General features: G+C 40.0%; 1 protein-coding gene across 15 annotated transcripts in view; it reads left to right on the forward strand.

Moving 5' to 3' along the window:
- MTMR3 (myotubularin related protein 3) overlaps positions 1-20115 on the forward strand; it is a 91865-nt gene that overhangs the window by 46096 nt on the left and 25654 nt on the right. For all 15 annotated transcript variants that reach the window (XM_080559219.1, XM_080559213.1, XM_080559218.1 and 12 more), the window contains 8 exons: positions 1162-1328; positions 5131-5227; positions 7275-7388; positions 13993-14198; positions 14411-14542; positions 16621-16732; positions 17845-18040; positions 19307-19492. In XM_080559219.1, coding sequence (XP_080415345.1) covers positions 1162-1328; positions 5131-5227; positions 7275-7388; positions 13993-14198; positions 14411-14542; positions 16621-16732; positions 17845-18040; positions 19307-19492 — 1210 coding nt within the window. The remainder of the gene's footprint in view (positions 1-1161; positions 1329-5130; positions 5228-7274; positions 7389-13992; positions 14199-14410; positions 14543-16620; positions 16733-17844; positions 18041-19306; positions 19493-20115) is intronic.

Consider the following 20115-nt stretch of genomic DNA (forward strand, 5'->3'; position numbering starts at 1 on the left):
AACAATTTAGAAAGAAAATGGGATACCTAGGGTGAGATGCATCTTGTCTAACTGCAGACACTTAATAGACAATTAACCAGTCTGAGCTGGTAGTGTGGGCTCACTTTATAGTCAGTGATGAGAAATAAAAGCTTCCGGGCTGCACTTCCTCGCAGCTATTTTAGATATGTTTCATAAGGAGCTGCACATGTCTTCTTCCTTCCACTTGCCTGACTTTTAGATATTTACAGGTAGGGATAATAAATCCTGCCCTTAGAGAATACAGATGCTGTCATTAATGATGAATGTAGTTGAAACCAGACTGAGCTGAATGCAAATATTTGATGAATATTTTATAACTATAAAATCTTGAAGAAATCTGTCAGGGAAAAGTAAAAATAAATCACTGCACTAATTTCCACCCTTTATTCCAAAGGGGCCAGAAATCCTTTTTGAAAAGACAAGCCAATGCCATTTAATATACTGCTTTGAAGATTATTTTCTCCTGTGCAGGGAATGTTCTTGCTCGTTGTTGTTAGTTTGTAATGTTAGGCAAAGCTCAGATTGAAAAACATTTTTTCTGCTTGCCATCAAGGCCAGGAAAGAGAATCTTAACATGTATGGTAGGGGAATAAAGTAAGATTTCACATACCAGCGTTTGTCCCCATTGTTCTCAAATTAAGTATATCATTCAGATGGATCTTTCGTCTAGATTTGATGAGAAATGCATTCTTGCTTGCAGGAATGTGATAGATTATAATATATGCGGTGGTTTTGTGAGTTAGTTTCCATCTGGGACCAACCTTCAGCAAGACGACATAACGCAGTTCTGTTTTGTGTGAAAGCTGCACGCTGAGCTCAGGGATGCTTGCCATGATTTTAAACTAGCCATACCCATAAACGTCCATGACTAGTAAGGCATGCTGTTGGTTTATTTGAAGTCACAGAATATTGCTTTCATGCTTGCAGTTTAATTTGAATCCTTAGGTATTTATTTCTGTACTAATACCCTAAGGTTTCATTTTTACTATCCACTAGAACATACACAGAAGTAGAACTAAATTATCAATAAGATGGTTATTCTAATTTTTAGCTTTCACAGGGGTTTTTGCAGTCAGCCAGACCTTATAATGTGGCACCCATTACTGACAATTAATAGATAAATGTTGCTTTCTGTGGCAGGTGTCAGTTCTCTACTTTTGAGCAGTGTCAAGATTGGCTGAAGCGTCTGAACAATGCCATCCGCCCTCCTTCAAAGATAGAAGACCTTTTCTCATTTGCCTATCATGCTTGGTGCATGGAGGTGTATGCTAGTGAAAAGGAACAGCATGGAGACTTGTGTCGGCCAGGTATGTGGAAGCACTTTGAGGGTCATCACACATGATTTGAATAGGAACTGCCTGCTTGTTGCTGAAATCCAGAACTTTCAAAAAAAATTATGAACAATTCAGTTTTTCTGTTTAAATTGTACGAGAAAAATTCTCATATGGACTTTTTTTACATTAGTTCTTGCACTTCTTCCTTGGTTATATAGTATACCTTTATTTTCAGCAAGGTGTTCTTTAATGTCTCACATGTCTGACTCTGCACAGTCTGAATTTTGTCCTGTCTGAACAAATGGGAGATTAGCTCCCACCACAGCTACTTTGGGATCAAAAAGCTATGCAAAACACTCCCTGAATGGCCTGGGGAAATCAATGTGGTGGATCTAATTTAGTCAGTCATGTATAATACTAATAACATTTTGTTCACCAGGGCAGCAACTTTCGTTCTAAACGTTTTGTATGGACTGTGCCCGTGTTTTTATAGTCATTGCCTACAACAGTGGTCTTCAGGGTGGATGTTCAGCAGTAGGAGGTGCAGGAGAAAGACGCCTCTGAGCCGTTTCTGAGGTTCACAACTGCAAGACAGTGACCTATTTTTAGTGAAATATCATCCACACTGGAAAGTTTGAGAAGTCCACAAGTAAATAAAAACTAAAAATTGCTACGCTGGTGGTTATAGCATTTGTTTGAATCTGAGGCAATCTGTGTTCTGGGCCCTCTCCAGTCTGAGGCCCTCTGCATCCATAATCCACGTACCTGAGAAAAGTGCCCTAATTATAGGAGTTTCGTTAACAGAGGAATGACGATGTGGTTCTACCCCTGTTACTGAAGCTGGTGTGCGGTTTAGCAAAGACTGTAATTTCCTTGAAGCCTGAGGAAGAGCAGTCAACAGGTAGCACACAAGTGGGAGGAGGCGTTGCTTGGTTCTGCTTCCTGTTCCTGCACTTTACACACTTTGTTAGCAGTTGCTGAAAAAGAAAAATCCTCAGAGCAGAATTTTAAATTCTTATCTTTCCCCTCCAAAGTAAATTCGCTAACTGGAAGACAGCAGGAGTTTAGATGGTTTACTAAGTCTCCTTGTGGGTCTTCAGGCAGGATTCAGCCTAGCACTGAGTTACATGAAGCAGCATTTACTTTGTGATTAATTTTTATCAAATAACTTTTTGTTCTTGGGGATGTATCCATGAAATTTACATGTAGTAATTTTTTCTCCCCTGGGGGGTACTTCTGGTGGTAGATACTTTCCTCCTATAAAGAGTTAAGTTATAGTTAAAATGAATCTATGGGAATGTAATTAATCGAAGACATTGGATTTATTTATTTATTGTACATCAAAGCAGCACAGTGTTTGATAGATATGGACACAAATAGTAATTGCTTCAAAATCTAAATACCAACTTCTGTGAAAAAAATTGTAAAGTGTTAACCATATCTGTAATGGCAGATGAGCACCGTGGCTCACATGACCAGTGTTTATCATCACAAGTCCACAACATGTATAGCTTGCTTTTTCTCTGATTTTGAGAGTTGGTTGGGCGTGCTTAGGAAATTAAAGATTATTCACCTTGGCTCAAAGTCCTCTTAAGTAAAATATCTCCATCTGGGGAAGAACAGACAAAATGTTAAGGCTAGGGTTTCACTTCTCAGAGAGAATCTGGGATTTCTTGATGTACAGAGTAGCTGAAAATTAGAGGGAGGAAGGGAGAAATCAAATGTAGTATTTCATTTTCGTGTGGTTTCATGTGTTCCTCTAAAACACATCAGCAGTGTGCATCAGCAGTACTGCTGATTGGGGATAGTTCTAGGATTCTCATCTGCTGTCCAGAAAATTTCTTCAGCATGTATTACAAGTTTTAGTGACTGTTCCAAACAGCGGCTGACACTGAGTGAAGCCCCTCCTCAGTACTGCAAGGGCACGTTGCTCTTCCCACAGAACGTTTAAGGACAGTCATAAAAGTTGTTGCGAAGAGGAGCACGGCAGAGGTTGTCGCCTGGCCAGAGTGCTGTGTCCCAGTTCACTTCTGCACTTGAGAAGTCAAAGGCCTGTCCTCCCCGAGGGCTGCCAAACAGCTGCTGCAAAGCAAGGACTCAAGTAGCTCCTACACTTCAGGATGATAAAGTCTAGGTGGCTAAAATGTAATAAATTCAAGCTCATGCAGGGAATAAGAGCTCACGTGAGAAGTGGGGAAATGTTGGCAAGCTCCAGTCTGATTGACCTGGCGATAGGGAAGGGGAAGCAGAACGACAGCGCCTCTGTGTGACTGACACTAACCCTCTGCAAAGTCACAGCCCGGGAGGCAGAACTATCTCGTCTTTTCTTTCTTTCTTTTTTTTTTTTTTTTTTTTTTAACTGTATTACCAGTGACACGATGTAAAGGAAGTGGAGATGGTCAGGCAGGTCCGTCGGTTCACCACCGCGAGCCTTGAAGAATGAATGCTCTCTCTTTGCACGGTGCCTTTCTCCTGCTTTAACTTCAAAATAGCATAAGAAAAACAAACTTATTACACTTCCCTAAGGCAGATCGCACACGCGTGTCTTGAATTGCAGAGAACCATTTTCAGTGTATGATCTTGTAGAAAATGTAGATCTTGTAGATCTTGTAGAAATGAAGAACATTGTAGCTTCTCTTTCACGGTTAATTTCACAGTCCTGTAGTTAAGCCATTATCTTTACTCTTAGTTTACCTATTTCTCTATATTTATCTCTAATTGTTTGGTAATATCACAAAAATGCTGGACATGTACATTTACATCCTTAGAGATACATGTCTCTGTGTATCTCATGTATTTAAAGACACTAAGGGTTGTCTGAAATATAACAGAAAGATGTAATACTTAAAGCATTATTTTTTTAATAGATTTTCCCCCCATTGATTGGTACTTTGCCTCATGATTTAGTAATAAAATAATTTAAAGAAACAGGCAACAGACAGACCTACAGATGATTTTATCTAGTGTTGCTCATTAAAGTTCATTAAAGTTGTTGCATTTCTCAGCACTGTGAACCTGGAAATTTTGTACAAGTTTTCCTCTGTTACACTTGGAGTACTTTCTAATTCTCCATACTCTCTCTGTCAGAATAATTTTTCCTTATTGTCATTGCATCTTTTTCAGCTATACATTGGTACTTCTTCAAAAGCATCCAGGAAAAAAAAAAAAAGGAGCTCATTCTGTTGCCTTTAATATACTAAACCTTGTGACTGATATTTGTCTAACAATTGTTTATGCATTTGATCTTCGTATCTCCACGGTGACTCATGGTGGAATAATCTCCAATTTAGAGATGGAAAACTGAGATGCGGACTGAATTACAGGGCTTGCCTACAGTCATATAGGAAGCCTGTGGCTGACATTGCATGCTAAATGAAGACTGCCCAAGTTTCAGGCCATATTCTGTATACTACTCCTTCACGTATCAGTCAGACCAGAGCTTCACGTTCTTCTCATTGATAGAAAATTCCGAATTTCAGAAAAAAAACCTGCTAGCATTTTCCCACTAAGGCTGCTGATGGATCTAAATTGTTCTCGTTTTTGCTGATATGGTTGGTTCTGGTGTACGGCGTTGTTTTTTGCATATGAATATAGAGAGGACAGCCGTTTGGGGGAAAAAATTGGAGAGCTGGTCAGGGAGAGCCATCAGTACAAGCTGTGGTACTCTTGCTTGATTTTCAAATAGGGTTATGAGACGTAGACTGGTTTTGAACTTTTCTTTCCTCTTTTCAGTTTTTAGTAAGTATGAGTGCAGCGATGTCTTTCTCTGTTTTGAAATATTCTCAAAATTTCTCTTATTTCACCTTTATTTTTTCTGTCTGCTTTTGATACCCAGGAGAACATGTAACTTCAAGGTTTAAAAATGAAGTGGAGAGGATGGGTTTTGATATGAACAATGCCTGGAGGATTTCCAACATCAATGAGAAGTACAAGTAAGTTATGTGGGCTGCTGGTTCACAGCCAAATATCTTCTCAAAACACCAATTTTGTTACAGTGGATTACTGGAACTTTTTCCAAGTTCTGCAGTTCATAATAAGGGACAACTAGAATTATGAGGGTGTTTTTTTTTGTTTTTTTTGTTTTGCTACTCTATAGCATAGATGTGCTTTTAAAGTATTATTTAATGTTTTGTTAGCTGTTAAAATTTTGTAGGCTTAGAAATACCAGATTTCGATGTGCTTGCTGAAAGACTCCTTAGAGAATAAACATTCTAATGCAAGAAAGGGAAGCCTTAAGAAGTCAGCAAAGAGTAGAGTTACATTGAAATTTTAAAAAGATTTTACATGTCTTGTTCTCTAGCTTAAGACAAAGGCTTGTGGGGGAAAAAAATGTGGGTTTGGATGAATCAAGCTCATAGACCCTGAAAATAAGAGTAAAACACTTTCTCTGATCCTGAGAGCACAGATAAATATCCCCTCTGTCTACTGGGTGAGGGAAGGGTGTTCCTCCATTCATGGCTGGTAGGACAGCGTACTGCCTGACCCCTGATGCAGTTCCGTGCAAAAGCAGCAGTAACACTTCCTAATGAAACATGTTTCATTGCATTGTCTTTGGAGGATAATGACTTGCAGTTGGTGGCACTACAAGAAGGATATTTGTCTTGTCTCTAAAAATGGAGGGAAGAAAAAAGAGCTATTCCTTACATATTTAATACTGGAGAAAAAGAAAGAAAACTTCAATGTCATATGGAAGCAGAATGATATAAACGTACTCCTTTCATTCTAGTGGCCAGGACTTGAGAAAATATTATTTTTTCAGCATGATTGATAGATTTTTGTGAATAGTCTTAGACACGTGCTCAAGTCCGTCCTCGTGCAGTGATCTCTTTTTAAGTGCTTCTACTTCTTGTAACTTCGTTGTTAGAATATAGTTTCTTTTTTTAGTAAAATAGAACAGGTATTAACATATTCTTCGAAGTTTTTAAGGATTTTCTCCAAGTAGTGTATTTATTTTTGAATGAACTGTAAAAAGTACTGTGGTCTACTGGCTGGAATGATGATCTAGTTAGAACTGGCAACACACAAAGTTAATTCTTGTTATTCTCGTTTCCCATTTTTTACTTGGGTTTTGCTAGAAGACCTTTTTTTTTTCTTTTTCTTTTTTTTCTTTTCATAGGAAGAACAGCCAAAATGGAGGACATTTCATTATTTCAGAATTCAGTTCTGTTAGAATTTATAACCTTGACATTATGGCCTATTCTTAACATTTCCCCCAGACCAATTGGTGAGGCAAGCAAAACTATTTTTGCACACTCTCAGAACTGTGACATTCAATCCAGATGTGAGGTTGTGTTTATCTGTACAATAGGGTGATTCTGTACATTTTGTTGCATTTTTGCCCTGGGTATGAGCTAGTTTATTACTCAGCAATATATTGCAGTCACTACTGACTGCTTGCCCTGTTCTCTTCGGCAGTCATGACTTCCTTACTTGAATTGTGGAGTAGGAGATGGATCTAGTAGAAGGAAGTTCCAGTTAACTAGTCAAACATAAGCCAGTGCACTCAGATTCCTGCCTTCAGGGAGGGTTGATCAGCTAATATAATTATTCACGCTTTATACAAGTTCCTTGTCTTGAATCCAGTAGCCCAGGTGGCTCTTCTATGTTTTGTGCCCCAGAAATTGAGTGGTTTATTCTTTAGCATGGAGAGATGTGCAATTTCTTTTTCTGTGGTCCAGTTGATTTCAGCTGATGGAGTTAAAAATCACCTGTATACAAATTCCCCAAGAAAACACAAACATGAATTTTCTGATCCTGAAATGCACTTACGTACCTTACTGTTCATAGTGCTTTTTATATATGCTAAGGAGAAGCTTACTGACATACAATCAAACAGGAGCTATAACAAAATAGCTTGCTGAGATGAACAACTGTCAGGTTGCTTTTACTGCTTTTTTGTTTGTTTGTTTGTGTTGCCTAGAAGGTGTGTAACTGCTCTGTATCTCCTGCATTCAACCCTTTGCACCACTTCTCTCACAGGCTCTGTGGCAGCTACCCACAGGAAATCATAGTTCCTGCCTGGATCACGGATAAAGAGCTGGAGAGCGTGGCAAGCTTTCGGTCCTGGAAGCGCATCCCTGCTGTTGTGTACAGGTGAGCAGGTGAAACAGCCTTTAGCGGTCTGCGCCTGAGGTGTTCCAGCAAATAAAAGCTGAAATAATGGGGAACTGGGGGTCTTGGCTTGCCATGAAAGGTGTTGAGGCTCCTGTGGGCCACAGATGTCCACTCACCAAGCCTGACAGACTTCACCAAAAGTGTTATAGATATTTTAAATTAATAATGTATTCAAAGTAACGAGAGTACTTTGCATCTTGACGTGTTTTTGCACGTATAACATGAGGCAGAGGGATGCTTCATGAAAGCCCAGGGCCTTGCAGGGTGGAGTTTGGGAACTTGGGAAGAAGCAACACAACCTGGTGCAGTCCCCTCTGTGCCTCTTTCTGGAGCGGTACCAAACTGATCTGCTCACTGATCCACCCTGGGATTCTGTCCGGGCTCAGATCCTGCTGCTCCACTCCAATAGGATCCCAGAGGTGGCGCAGTGCAGATGAGGAGGAGATCAGGACCGTGGAACAAAATACAAAGCACCCTAACGGTTCAGGTAGCAAACAAGGATGACAGGGAGCCCTCATATGAGAAAAAGTTCAGGCTTGTGTTTAAGTGACAGCAAAGTATGACATATTAGGCTTGGTGGTTTGGGGCCTTTGTCTCTACATTTGCTACTTGTGTACATACATTGCTTTATACCTATTTAAATCTCTTTGGCACTTGTCAAGCCGTGTGTGAAGTAAGACAGACTGGCTACACAGTCAGTCAGTGAATAACGGTTTGTATCTTCTAATTCCAAATACGTGTTGTGGGAGCGCTCAGCTTGGCATGTCCTGCAAGTCATTCTTAGGGCAGCACCTGAGTTAAGATTGTTATATTTTTTAAAATATGAAAATGAAAAAATGTAAGGTGAAGAAATGAACAGAAGCGAAAAAATGGTAAGTAGCATCTCTGGCTAGGTACTCTGGCCACTTTTCTCTACTTCTCACCTAGCCATATGGAAGAACCACACAACAGAGAAGCACAAAGAAACCAATACTCAGATTGTGCAGTATAAGCAAGGACGAATCCTAAGATGATTTAAGGGAGATCTAAAACTCAATTTACAAGAGGTGTTAGCTTCATCTGCATATTGTAAACAGTTTTAATCAGGCAGTCTTTTCCTTAGAGTGAGTCCAGCTCTTCATAAGAAAATTGCTTTTCTGAAATACTATTTTTTGGCAGCTTCTTTACTAAGAAATATATTTCAGAATTTTTTCTCAAATATTCTGGGACCTGTCTTTAATACCTTGGCCACTTTTCTGGTGTGCTTATCCTCCCATAAGCATTTAAAATCACTTTAAAAATCAGATGACAAAGGGATTAAAAAGATAATGAATACTGATAATTCCATGAAGTCTGCCCAGTCATCCATTTGTTCTAAAGAGAGAGAAAGCAAGAGCTGTTCTCTGAGTAACAAGCTAAATTTAGAGATCAGTAAAGTTGACAAATTCACATGACCCAGGTCAGAGGAGCAAGTATACAAGAGTAGGCTATAAAGCATCGTTTACCTAGGATGATAAGAGTTAGCGCTCCATGCATGGAGAAGAAATCAGCTTGTGGCAGCAGACCATTGTCTTTGAATCATCCTTCTTTTTCTTCTTTTTCTCCCAAATAATAAAGCAGTTAGCATCGTCTCTAAATGTTCAGGAATTACCCCCATCCTCTGCTAGGCTCTGAGAAGGGAAAAATGCTTTCCAGCATATGCTGAATTTTTTAGACTTAAGGTAGTTGATTATTTTGGTAATACATATATGTGTCTGTATATATATAAAAATGTATATAGGAAAATGGCGTAATTTATATATGGTTTTGTATCCAGCTTTGAACACTGCATTTCAGGCTACTTCGTGCCTTTTATGCAGTTGTCACATAAATGGGCAGAGTTAACACAGTTAACATGAGGAAGCATCATCCCCCTTCATCGCTATGCAGAAAAAGTCATAATTTTTGTATCATTCTTGGGTAAAGCTTCCATTCAAGGGGATTTATGGGGTAATGATTTAAATGTTTGAAAGACCTCATTGACTGAAATTGTTTAATCCCTGGCATTTAATATTCTGCAGTTCTGATGAGACTACATATGTTCAATTACCACATCATATTTCATCTGTATCTTAAAAACAGTGGGAGAAAATCTACTCTTTTTAAATTCTTTTTCCTTTATCTTGACATTTAGGAATAGATTTGCAAGACATCCAGTTCATCATTCTGCATCTAATAAAATCCAAATTGGCTAGTGGTTGATGATCCGTATGATTGGAAATCCATGTATAGTTCTCTTTATATATACATATATATATATGACCATAAAAATAGCTTTTTTTCTTACTTTTGGAGGAGTAACAGACAAAAGCTCATTCAGCATTTTTATCCATTGAAGATAATTTGGGATTATTGATTTCATTATTTATTGATCACATTTAAGAATCGGCTCTTATCGCTTTACCTCAGGGAAAAAAGTAATAATTTTTTAAATGCGTCCAATAACTAGCCTCAGGTATTTCTTTGAATGCTGGGACAGAGAGAGAGGAGAGAGAGAGACACTTCGCTACAAAACCCTTTTTGTTCTTGCAAAGCATTCAGAAGCTATGGCAGCATCCACAGGCTGAATTCAGAGGCAAACTTCAAAAATACTCAACAGAGTATTGTCCTATCCTCCTAGGACCGCTGCTCCTGTTTTGTGATCAGATTCCCAGAAAAATCTGACACCCAGCTTCTGCAGCTTTCCTCAGTGCTTACCATTTTTGAAAACCTAGGCACGTATTTAGGCAGATGAACCTGGCCTGTAATGTAGTTTTTGTAGCTCACCTGTTTTAGTCCCAGAAAATCAGTGTTAGGGAGAAGCCTTCTGGAATTCAGAGGAAAGACTGTATAGAGAACTTCATCTGCATTATATAAACGTTATCCTAAACTCATGAGAACCTACTTAAAAATGAACAGTGTTGAGGATGCCTTTTGCTCTCTCACACCAAAGGTTATTACCCGTCCAGGCAGCATTTCTGCCAGCGCAGGAAGCAAGGGTAAACAGAAATCTGCTGTGTACCGTACTTGCTGAATTATATTAGAATGAATTGCAGTAATAATTTTTTGGGTTGCAAGTACTAGTAGTTAAGTAATGCTATGCAGGGAGCTCTGCAAACCTTTATTACTGCTCTCTGTCTTGCAGTTGTAAGAACTTACAGGATTTATTGTACTCGAGGGATTGCTTGAACAGAGAGATTGAGCGTATGCTGCGGTGTACTGCACATCCTACAGTTACAGTGCTTTGTAATGATGAGCTTTGTAGTTATTCAATGAGTGATTTACTATCTAGTTTACTATCTAGGGGCTTCATGTTGCTTTGTCTCTAGAGGGTTAGGAAGTTTGCAGTACAGAGTTTGGTTTAATTTTCTTTTCATTCTTTTTTTATAGTTACTGAAATGTGAATGACACCATCTTATACTCAGATCCATCTCTAGGGACGGCAGAATTGCACTTAAACTATTTGCTATTTTTTGCTCCCAAGGCCAGTTCAGTTGGGATGAGTGTGATTCTTCAGACCTCCAACATTACCGTAAATAGATTTGTCTGATATCTGCCTAGGCGTATTAAGGCTTCACAACTATCAATGAACTCGACTTCTGTCTAGTGATTCGTTATTAATCATGGTATAAATGGGAGGCAAGAAGCTGGAGATGCAAATATAACTGTGTATGAACCCGTGAAAATGATTCTGCAGGTAGGTAGCAATGAAATCTGGGAGAACATATGGGAAAGTAAATGAGCTTACCTAGGTGTTCAGAATAGATGTGTTACATGTACAGTGATGGTTCGTTTTCTTTGTTGTTTGTGCCAGCATAGCAGGGAACTGGGTGGCCTTTCAGTGATTGACATGTATATTTTGCTGAACTAATTCTGTATCAATAGAGCTGCCTCTGGGAGGCAATTCATTCCAACAAACACATTTTCCTTTGCGTGGAGTTGGCTGGCACCTCTTGTAAATGCCGTGGCATTCAGATCGCTTTGCCTTTGGTTCAGTTAATGCCGTGTGTCAGCCGCTTCCTCGCAGTGAAGGAATTTTATATGAAACCAATACAAAAGAGCTATGAAAAACACTTAAAGTACAGTATCAGGAAATATTTTATATTTCTGAGTTTTTGCAGCGGCAAGCCTTAACCTGCCGTTAGTGCTGCTTTTGGATGAACAGCTGGAGGCAGCTGCCACCAAAGTGACACTGCAGAGGTGGCTCTGCCGAGCACACGACAGGGTCTGACAGCGCTGGCAGCAAATTCTAAACTAATTTCTGACACTGCCATAAACATTTACTGGAGTGGTGAGAGAAAAAGCTAAGACTTACAGGTTTGTGTGTGCCTTCTTCGTGGTCAGAGCTGTCAAAGTGAATGTTTAAATTTGCTGAAAGGTTCAGCTCACCCTTACTGTCAGTGCAATTAAATGACTCCTGGTTGACGTAAGGCTGGAACAATCATCTCGCCTGCACTCTGAAATAAAACTTTAAAATATCTTCCTTTCCTACGGAGTAACATTTAGGCACGGTAGTTGGCACGTACTTTTATGAATGTGCAGGTTGTGTTTCTGAGGGGTTCCTGAGCAAGGGCGGCACTGCCTAAAGGCACCTTTGTTTAAAGCTGTGTGTCTGCAGGTTGGTCGAACAGAAAATAAGAGTGTGGGGATGAGCAGTAGGATAATTCAGACGGGATGTCAGGCAGGGAGCAGAACTTTCTAGGTGGCCCGCTCCTCAGCACCACTGACTCACCAAGCGGCCTGAGAGAAGTCGTGTCCCTGCTTTTCCTTTGCCTCTCCGCCTACAGCTCCTCATGCTGACGGCTGGGCTCCCTTTCTTGCCGTGCCTGAGGTCCTCTGGATTCAAGGTGTTACTGGGGAAGGTCAAAGAGAACGTTGTAAGCACTTCGGTGAATGGGAATTGTGTTCTGCAGCAGTGCGATGTGTCAGCACGGAGGCAGTAAGTGAGAATTAAGTGACAAGGTTTCAGTATTCTTTTTTTTTTAAATCAGAGATTATAGGAGTGAGTTTCTTAATCTGTTTTTCAGAGCATGTTTGCAGTGGTTGGATACTCTTCTGTTATTTTAAGGAAAGGCTCTGGTACTTAAGGACATGGTTTTGTGGGTGACATGGGTGGAAGGGGGATAGTTGGACCAGATGATGTTGGAGGTCTTTTCTAACCTTAGTGATTCTATGATTCTATTTCAGGTCTGTTCTTTATGTGTAGTACAGGAAGTAGGCCAAATTAAAGAAAAAAAAAAAACCTCTTCTGATTTTTTTTGTCGTTCTCCAGAAGATAGTTATGTTCAAGTCTCATTGGCATTTTTAAATTGATAAACTCGTGTCTGTTGTCCATTTCACAATCCTCTGAAGTTTTATCAGTGTATAGAGTGCTTAGAACTTATATCCCATTTGAGAAGAAAAATATTCTGTTACGCAATTTCTCCCCTTTCATAGCTACTTAGGTGTCTGTAGAAAAGTTTACATGCTTGTGGCCTTTATTTACCAGCCTGGCACCACACCGGCGCTTATGTGTAGGAATGGAGTGCTACTGGTGCTCTTCAGCAGCTCCTTGGTGCTCTTCTGCTGGTTATGATTGGTGTTGGAGAGGCAGCAGATGAAACACTGCCCACAGAGGGCCAGAAGAGGACTGGAGAAAACACCGCACACAGCAACCTCGAGAGAAGAAGCTGAAGGGTGGAAGGCAGGGCTGAGGAGCTTAGGGGGGGTGAAATCTCAAGGGCTCTTTTGTTTTTTAAATCTTTTTATTATTTTTTTTTTTCCAAAATTATTCAGCTTTTTTCCCCACTGGTGAGGATAGAAGACCATTCCTTTCCAACAGGCACTAATAGGAAAATTCAGAATGAGTTAAACTGCGGATGTTCGGCATCCTGAGAAACTGGCTCTTTTCTTTTAAGCTAGTGAAGTAATGCCTAAAATACGGTGCCTTCTAGATACGGTTCTGCAAAGTGTTCAAGGACCACCTTCCAGGATTCACAGGTGATACTTGGCAAGGGATGCTATCAGTGTACGAGGGTAAGGTTCTGACTTAGTGTTACACATCATCGGACGGAAGGCTTGCCAAATTCTGCCAGTACTTCGTACCAAAATCATAGTGACATTCCTCACAGATGTAATTAACGGTATGGTTCGATTTCAAAACAAACTCATCAAAAAGTGAATCTGTGTTTTTACTCCTTTCTTCTAGCTTTAAAATTAGCATGGGTTAAGCTGAACTTTCGTATTTAGTCTGCTGTACCACAGCAGCAGACCTGACTGGCCAGCAGGTGTTGAACACTCCTTTACAGCATCTGCTGTGCTGAAGTGCTCCCCAGCTTTTACTGGCCGACAGGCAGCCTTGGTAAGCATGAAGATGCTCTGTTCTCTCTTACTGACCTCAGCTTCGGCTTTTACCTTTCAGTGACAGCCAGTGTCCTGGAGGGAAGCGCGTGGCATGCATTGCTGCTGAATCCCAGGCTGGGGATAGCTGCTGAACTGTAGAATTAAAGTACCGGAGCGAACCATTTAATTTCTCACACCCTCCGTGTTTTCCATCCTGATCTTTCAAGTTATGCACTGCTGTTCTTTTTGCTCTTTGCCTTTTCAGGCACCAGAGCAATGGAGCAGTTATTTCCCGCTGTGGACAACCCGAGGTCAGTTGGTGGGGCTGGAGGAATGCAGATGACGAGCACCTTGTCCAGTCGGTAGCCAAAGCCTGTGCCTCAGATTCGAGGTCCAACAGTAACAAACTAATGAATGGAAATTGTTCCAGAGATTTCTCCAATGGAGGAGACCTCTCTGATGTGGAATTTGGTAAGTTTGTCACAGTCCTTTTTCTGTAAAAGGCAGAGCTTTTGGAAAATGCTTAATCTCCTCTATGTACTGTAACAAATTCAATCCCTTTTGTTTAATGAGGCATTCTCTGATTTCTGTGTGCATGTTGCATATAAGCTGTGGGGCTTGAGTGTATCATTGTTGTAACTGATGTCAGAAGTATCCCTTCAGTTGCATATTCTCTTCCCCAGATTCCTCCATCTCTAATGCTTCGGGAGCAGAGAGTTTGGCAATACAGCCTCAGAAGCTTTTGATCTTAGATGCACGATCCTACGCAGCAGCTGTGGCAAACAGAGCCAAAGGTGGAGGCTGTGAGTGCCCAGGTAAGCAGTGTTTCTTCCCATTTTCCTATTAAGCTAATCAAAAAGATTTGCTCAAATATAATTACACTGAAACACTTCAGTACTGTGTATTCAACAGGCTGCATAGATGCAAGTGCTATTCATCTATATGAAAGTTCTGGACCATTGCAGCTATCTCACAGCCCTTCAAAAGGACAGGTTTATCTATTTCTTTGAGTTTGTTCCTTGGAGCATAAACCAGCTGGCAACATTATTCAGTATATGGGGAACTGTGTGGAATGTATTTATTATCTTTCTCTTTCTGAGTCAAATATATAAACTAGAGTGAGACAAACAGATCCAGTATGCTAATGTCTGAAAAACCTGAACAAACTTTTAAAGTCCCTTAGCTGTAAAGGACAGTCATAGTCTAGAATGGTTATGCAGAAGACAAATTTTCAGCAATTGTTGTAAAGCTGAAACATTTTTCAGCATTTACACTGTAACCCAAAGCAACTGAAATCCTGATTCATCTTGCATTTGTAATATATTCACATTTATCACTTTCTTTGTTCTTTGGCACATGTAAATTGTTGATGATATAAACAAGATATTATTTTATGGTCACTGTTGGATGTGAATACAGCCTGTTAAAATTCCATAGCTGGAGAATCTGAAAAGAATACCAAACAGAAAAATTGTCAGTAAGATAACAAAAACTATTTCGGCCACCTATTCCTGTTTTGTTTTTTACTGCAATTGCTTCACTCTGATAAATAGCCACCAGAAGGAAGAGATTAATTTTCCATTTAACACCTCACAATGACTAAATAGCTCATCATCATCACAGAGTAAAATTTCAAAACAGAAAAGCGAGGTATACAAGAAGTTTAATATTTTTTTTCATATATATATTATATATATATAATATATAATATATATTTCATATATATTGATTCTTGAATTCTTTGTAGAAAATTTCCAAACAGCTTAAGTGTCACCTTTAATAAATTTGACTTGCATTAAGTACATCCTTTTTGCTGATACATTTTCTCCAGGTATTGCCAAGTTTGCTTCTCTCAGTATAAAAAAAAAATCTCAGTTATGTTGTGTTTTATATAAAATATAATTCAGTAAAAAAGACAAAAAATACTTAGATATTCTGATACTGTCAGTCACTTTGGACTGGAGTTACCTATTTTATCCCTAACAGGATGTTTCTGGTTTGGGCAGAATTTGTTGGGCATTTAAGAAATCGAATGATTCTGAAATGATTTTAAGAAATCAAATGATTTCTTAAAACAAATATTCTATTTTAAAAGAGTACCGGATTTTCTTTTACAAGCAGTCAGTATCCAGTGTTCTAAATCCTGACTTTATTTCTGTTGTAGGAAAAGTCATTTTATCGCTATCATGTCATCATTTTTGTGCAAAGAAGCACTGATACAGAGCAAAGCTAGGTCTAGGAGTGACTAGTTAGTATTTTTCTGCAGCTTCTTGGGTGCTCCCTCTAACTAGTGGCCACTGTCTGTACTGAAACTGCTTCCCCAGTATAGCCAAGTTGCTTGAGTACATATCATGGCAACGTCTGAAGGAAAGCTCAGTAATTCCATTATCTTCTGCTTTCCTTCGAGTATTTCTCATGTATTGCTTGTTCCTTGTAATAGAAAAACTCAAAATAAAGCAGCTTTTTGGAGTAGTTAGGAAAGCGAAAATGTAACTTTTATAAAAATATAAATTAGTTTACCAAACTACAGAGCATCCATAAATTACCAGTTAAATATTTTTATGCTTCTCAGTCTCTTGAAGAACATTCTGTAACCCCTAGTGCTGCAGTATCACTGTTCCCATAGGTTTGTACTCTGCTTTTTGTGATGTGAAGCAAAACACCGAAAACAAATACAGAAACACTTTGCTGTTTCTTGTTTTGCTTGTTTTGTTGTAATGCCTGGAACACCTGCTGAAGTCCAAGCGCTAGTTTTTCCCTACAGAATATTTGTAAACAGGTTATTTCATCTGTCCACAGCACCAGAGGTTTGTTTTTATGAAAAAGCTTCTTATAGAAATTAAGCTAAGCGCAGTTTTCAGTTTCTTCCCTCTTTCTTGATATTTCCCTACAGAGTATTATCCAAACTGTGAAGTAGTATTCATGGGAATGGCAAACATTCATTCTATCCGGAAGAGCTTTCAGTCCCTGCGTTTGCTCTGCACACAAATGCCAGATCCAGGAAAGTAAGTGGATGTTCGGTGTTTTTGGCATTTCTTACATCTTTCTGTAACCGCATTCTTTTGCTGCTGTTTTGTAAACTGAAATGCAGTGGTTTTTTTCCCTTATTGACCTTCTTGTGTAAAAATGGTAAGCTGTATTTTTCATTTCCATGGAATTTGAGCTAAAGGAAGTTGTTGGATTATTGTCACTGAAGAGAATTTAGAAAATGAGATCTGGGATTATAATTCAGCCCTGAATTTTGATCCCAGAATGTTACTACTTTCATGTGTGCTTCTGAGTGCTAGCACTTAGTCTAGCCTGCTATTCCCAGATCTTTAATCTTTGCAGCCTGGCTCTCCTTAAAAAAAAATCTAGTGGTGTTCCATGTATTTCATGCATTTATAGTGTCCTTTCAGGGAACATAACCCTCCGGTGCTATGGGATAATTAGCCTCTAGTTGGCCCACCGCCTCAGGAGCCTCTGAGGTTGGGTCTTCATTAGGACACCGTAGTTTCACCAGTCCTGTTTCTCCTACCAGGTCTCTCTGCTTTGAATTTGTTGCTGATTGTCACTCAAATGGCCACCCTTACTGAGCTGAATCTGAAAACCTTCATACTGCTCTGGTTCTTTAGATACCTACTGCACACCTTGGAAAGCCTGGCAGTAGTTGAGATGTGGGTGATAGCAAAGGCACCTCAGGTTCCAAACTTTCCTTGCAGCACAGAGTTGTCCTGGGGATATGGCAGAGTCCCAAGATCTGCCACTGATACCAGAAGTGTAGGGTAATCTGAATCCTCAGCTCCAAAGAATGGAGTCTGATGAAAGTAGCGGTTAGCGGCAGTGCTTGTGCTGGCCATTGCTGGGGATGTGTTGTGCTGGGCAAGTGTTTCTTCCTGCAAGTTGTGTGCTGCAAGCCACGTGCCACAGACCGGCTGTTCCTCAGGTGGGCTGCACGGCCGTGTTTCTTACAAATCCAGGAAAGCGTAGATATAAATGAAAAATATTCGAGAACGACATTCACAGTTTATTCAAATACAAATTGAATCACGGTTGTGCTTTCATTTGATGGATTCAGAGATCCAAACCTGGAAGCATTTTAAAAGAACAACAGTTGTCCTCGTTTCTTTTCCTCTAGTTGGTTATCAGCTCTGGAAAGTACCAAGTGGCTGCAGCACTTATCTGTGCTTCTGAAGTCTGCGCTACTCGTGGTTCATGCTGTGGACCGAGACCAGCGACCTGTCTTGGTGCACTGCTCCGATGGCTGGGACCGAACCCCCCAGATAGTGGCGCTGGCCAAACTGCTGCTAGATCCATATTACAGGACCACAGAGGTTTGTAAACCATCGGTTAATGCATGAAGTGGTTATCGAGTTTGGGTTCCTCTCCAAGGAAGTCTGTAAAAAAATGATTACAGGTTTTTCTACTAGAAGAAGTACCAAAGCTAGCAGGAGTTTACAGTAGTCTGCAGATACAGTTACATATACTTGTAAATAGAGTCTGTAATTCAAGAGCAGATTATATTTTTCCCTTTTGCAATAACTGCCTAGTCGTGGTGTGTGCTTCTCTGTATTTACGGTAGAGATATAGAATAGAGAGTGCTTCTGGCACCGTTGCAGTTTCTCAGTCAACTATTGATACAAAGCTTTTCTCTTTTCTAGATTTCTCAGCTGCGTATTCTTCCAGTTTCATTTTTTCATTGTCCTTTGTTGCTTAGGTATAATTCAGTTGATTTTTCAGCCTGGTTTTTCTTCTATCACTTTTCAGCATTGTGGGATATGTGATGGCTGGGTTCCATCTACCAGCCCACATGCAAAATGTCTTTGTTGTCTAGAACAGAAGCATGTGTCTGAACACTGTGCTAAAAACTGCTGCTCAAAACCTCAGACACAGAAGTACCAGCAGTTTAATGTAGCAATGCCTTTTGGAGGAAACTGTGGAGTCTTCCTCAGATCCTTTTTCACATTGGTTTTAGAAGTCAGTGTTTATCAGGTCAAAACATGCTGCTCTGTCGTCAGCACAGAACCTCCTCATAGTTCCTACTCAGTGTTGTCATTCCTGTTCGAAGTGCAGAGTTCCTCTGTACATGTCTTTTGCCTGCCTTCCTTTTCCCTACTGCATCAGAGGAAGCCATGTACTGTAGCTGTCTGCACAAGGATCAGAAATGTTTAGAAAATTGAGTCTTCATCGTTGTCACATTTCAGGCTTTACAGCTATCAGCTTTTCTTTGTTTTACGTTACAACCATTGACTCAATAAACATGCTCTACAATTTTTCTTTCCGCTAAGAAGCAAGGCCTTCCTAACACGTAGTAGGGTTTAGGTCCTGTAAGACTAGGTGTCACGTCCAGGTGCTCAGCTAGGCGCTAGTTTTGAAATGTGCTTTGCCCTTTTAGTTTGCATGTCCTGATTTCATTGTGCAGCATTTCATGTTACAGAGGCATTAGGTAAAGTAGAAAAGAAGCGATGGGGCTAATGCTGAGGGGAAGTCAGACGGAGTGAGGACCCAGCAATAAGATGATTCCCACGGGTGTTGAATTGTCTTAGCAAATTGAACCAAAGAAAAAGAGGAACTTTTCATCTGTACTCTCATTTCTGCAGGGTTTCCAGGTGCTAGTGGAGACGGAGTGGCTGGATTTTGGCCACAAGTTTGCAGATCGCTGTGGCCATGGTGAGAATTCGGATGACCTAAATGAGCGCTGCCCAGTGTTTTTACAGTGGCTGGACTGCGTCCATCAGCTCCAGAGGCAGTTCCCTTGCTCTTTCGAGTTTAACGAAGCATTCCTTGTGAGTTGTGGCTTGAGAGATTGCTGTTTTATAGACTGCTTCTAAACCAGTACCTAGTACTAACACACTAAAGAGCCCTGAGGGGTTTCTGATTTTCCCATCTATCTGTGATATGCTGCAGCCTGATAAAGGAAATGGGAAAACTGCCCTGATACAACAGACAGAAGTTCTTGTATGCTTCCTGGAGCTTGAGATCTGTTCACTCTTAAAACAGAAGTAGGACCCTTCAGGATTTGTTTTAAACTTTAAATAAATAAATAAATAATATTAATTTCATAGTTTCACCTAGGAGGTGCTGAAATAAGTTCAGTATAATGCATCCACGCAACATTAAAAAAAAAAGAAATGTTTACTGGTGATATAAACTTCCCCCTAGTTTGATCCCATTTTGAGTTGAAGACGACTCCTCTGAAAACAACCCCTGTTTTACCTTTCCATTCAGCTTTTGTGTTTCTGAGCTGAAAATGTGTTTAGCTGTGTTTATTTTCTTTGGAATTGGACAGCTCTCCTATTAGAAATTGGCCTCGGACTGTCAAAATCAGTTTTCAAGGCCAGAAAGCAGGTTTGTGGGGAAGTGGCAGTCCCTGACTACAGAACTAGCAATCTGAAGACTGAAAGCTTTT

This window comes from Anser brachyrhynchus (assembly GCF_964034855.1).
Source record: "Anser brachyrhynchus genome assembly, chromosome: 17".
In the NCBI taxonomy this organism is placed as follows: Eukaryota; Metazoa; Chordata; class Aves; order Anseriformes; family Anatidae; genus Anser; species Anser brachyrhynchus.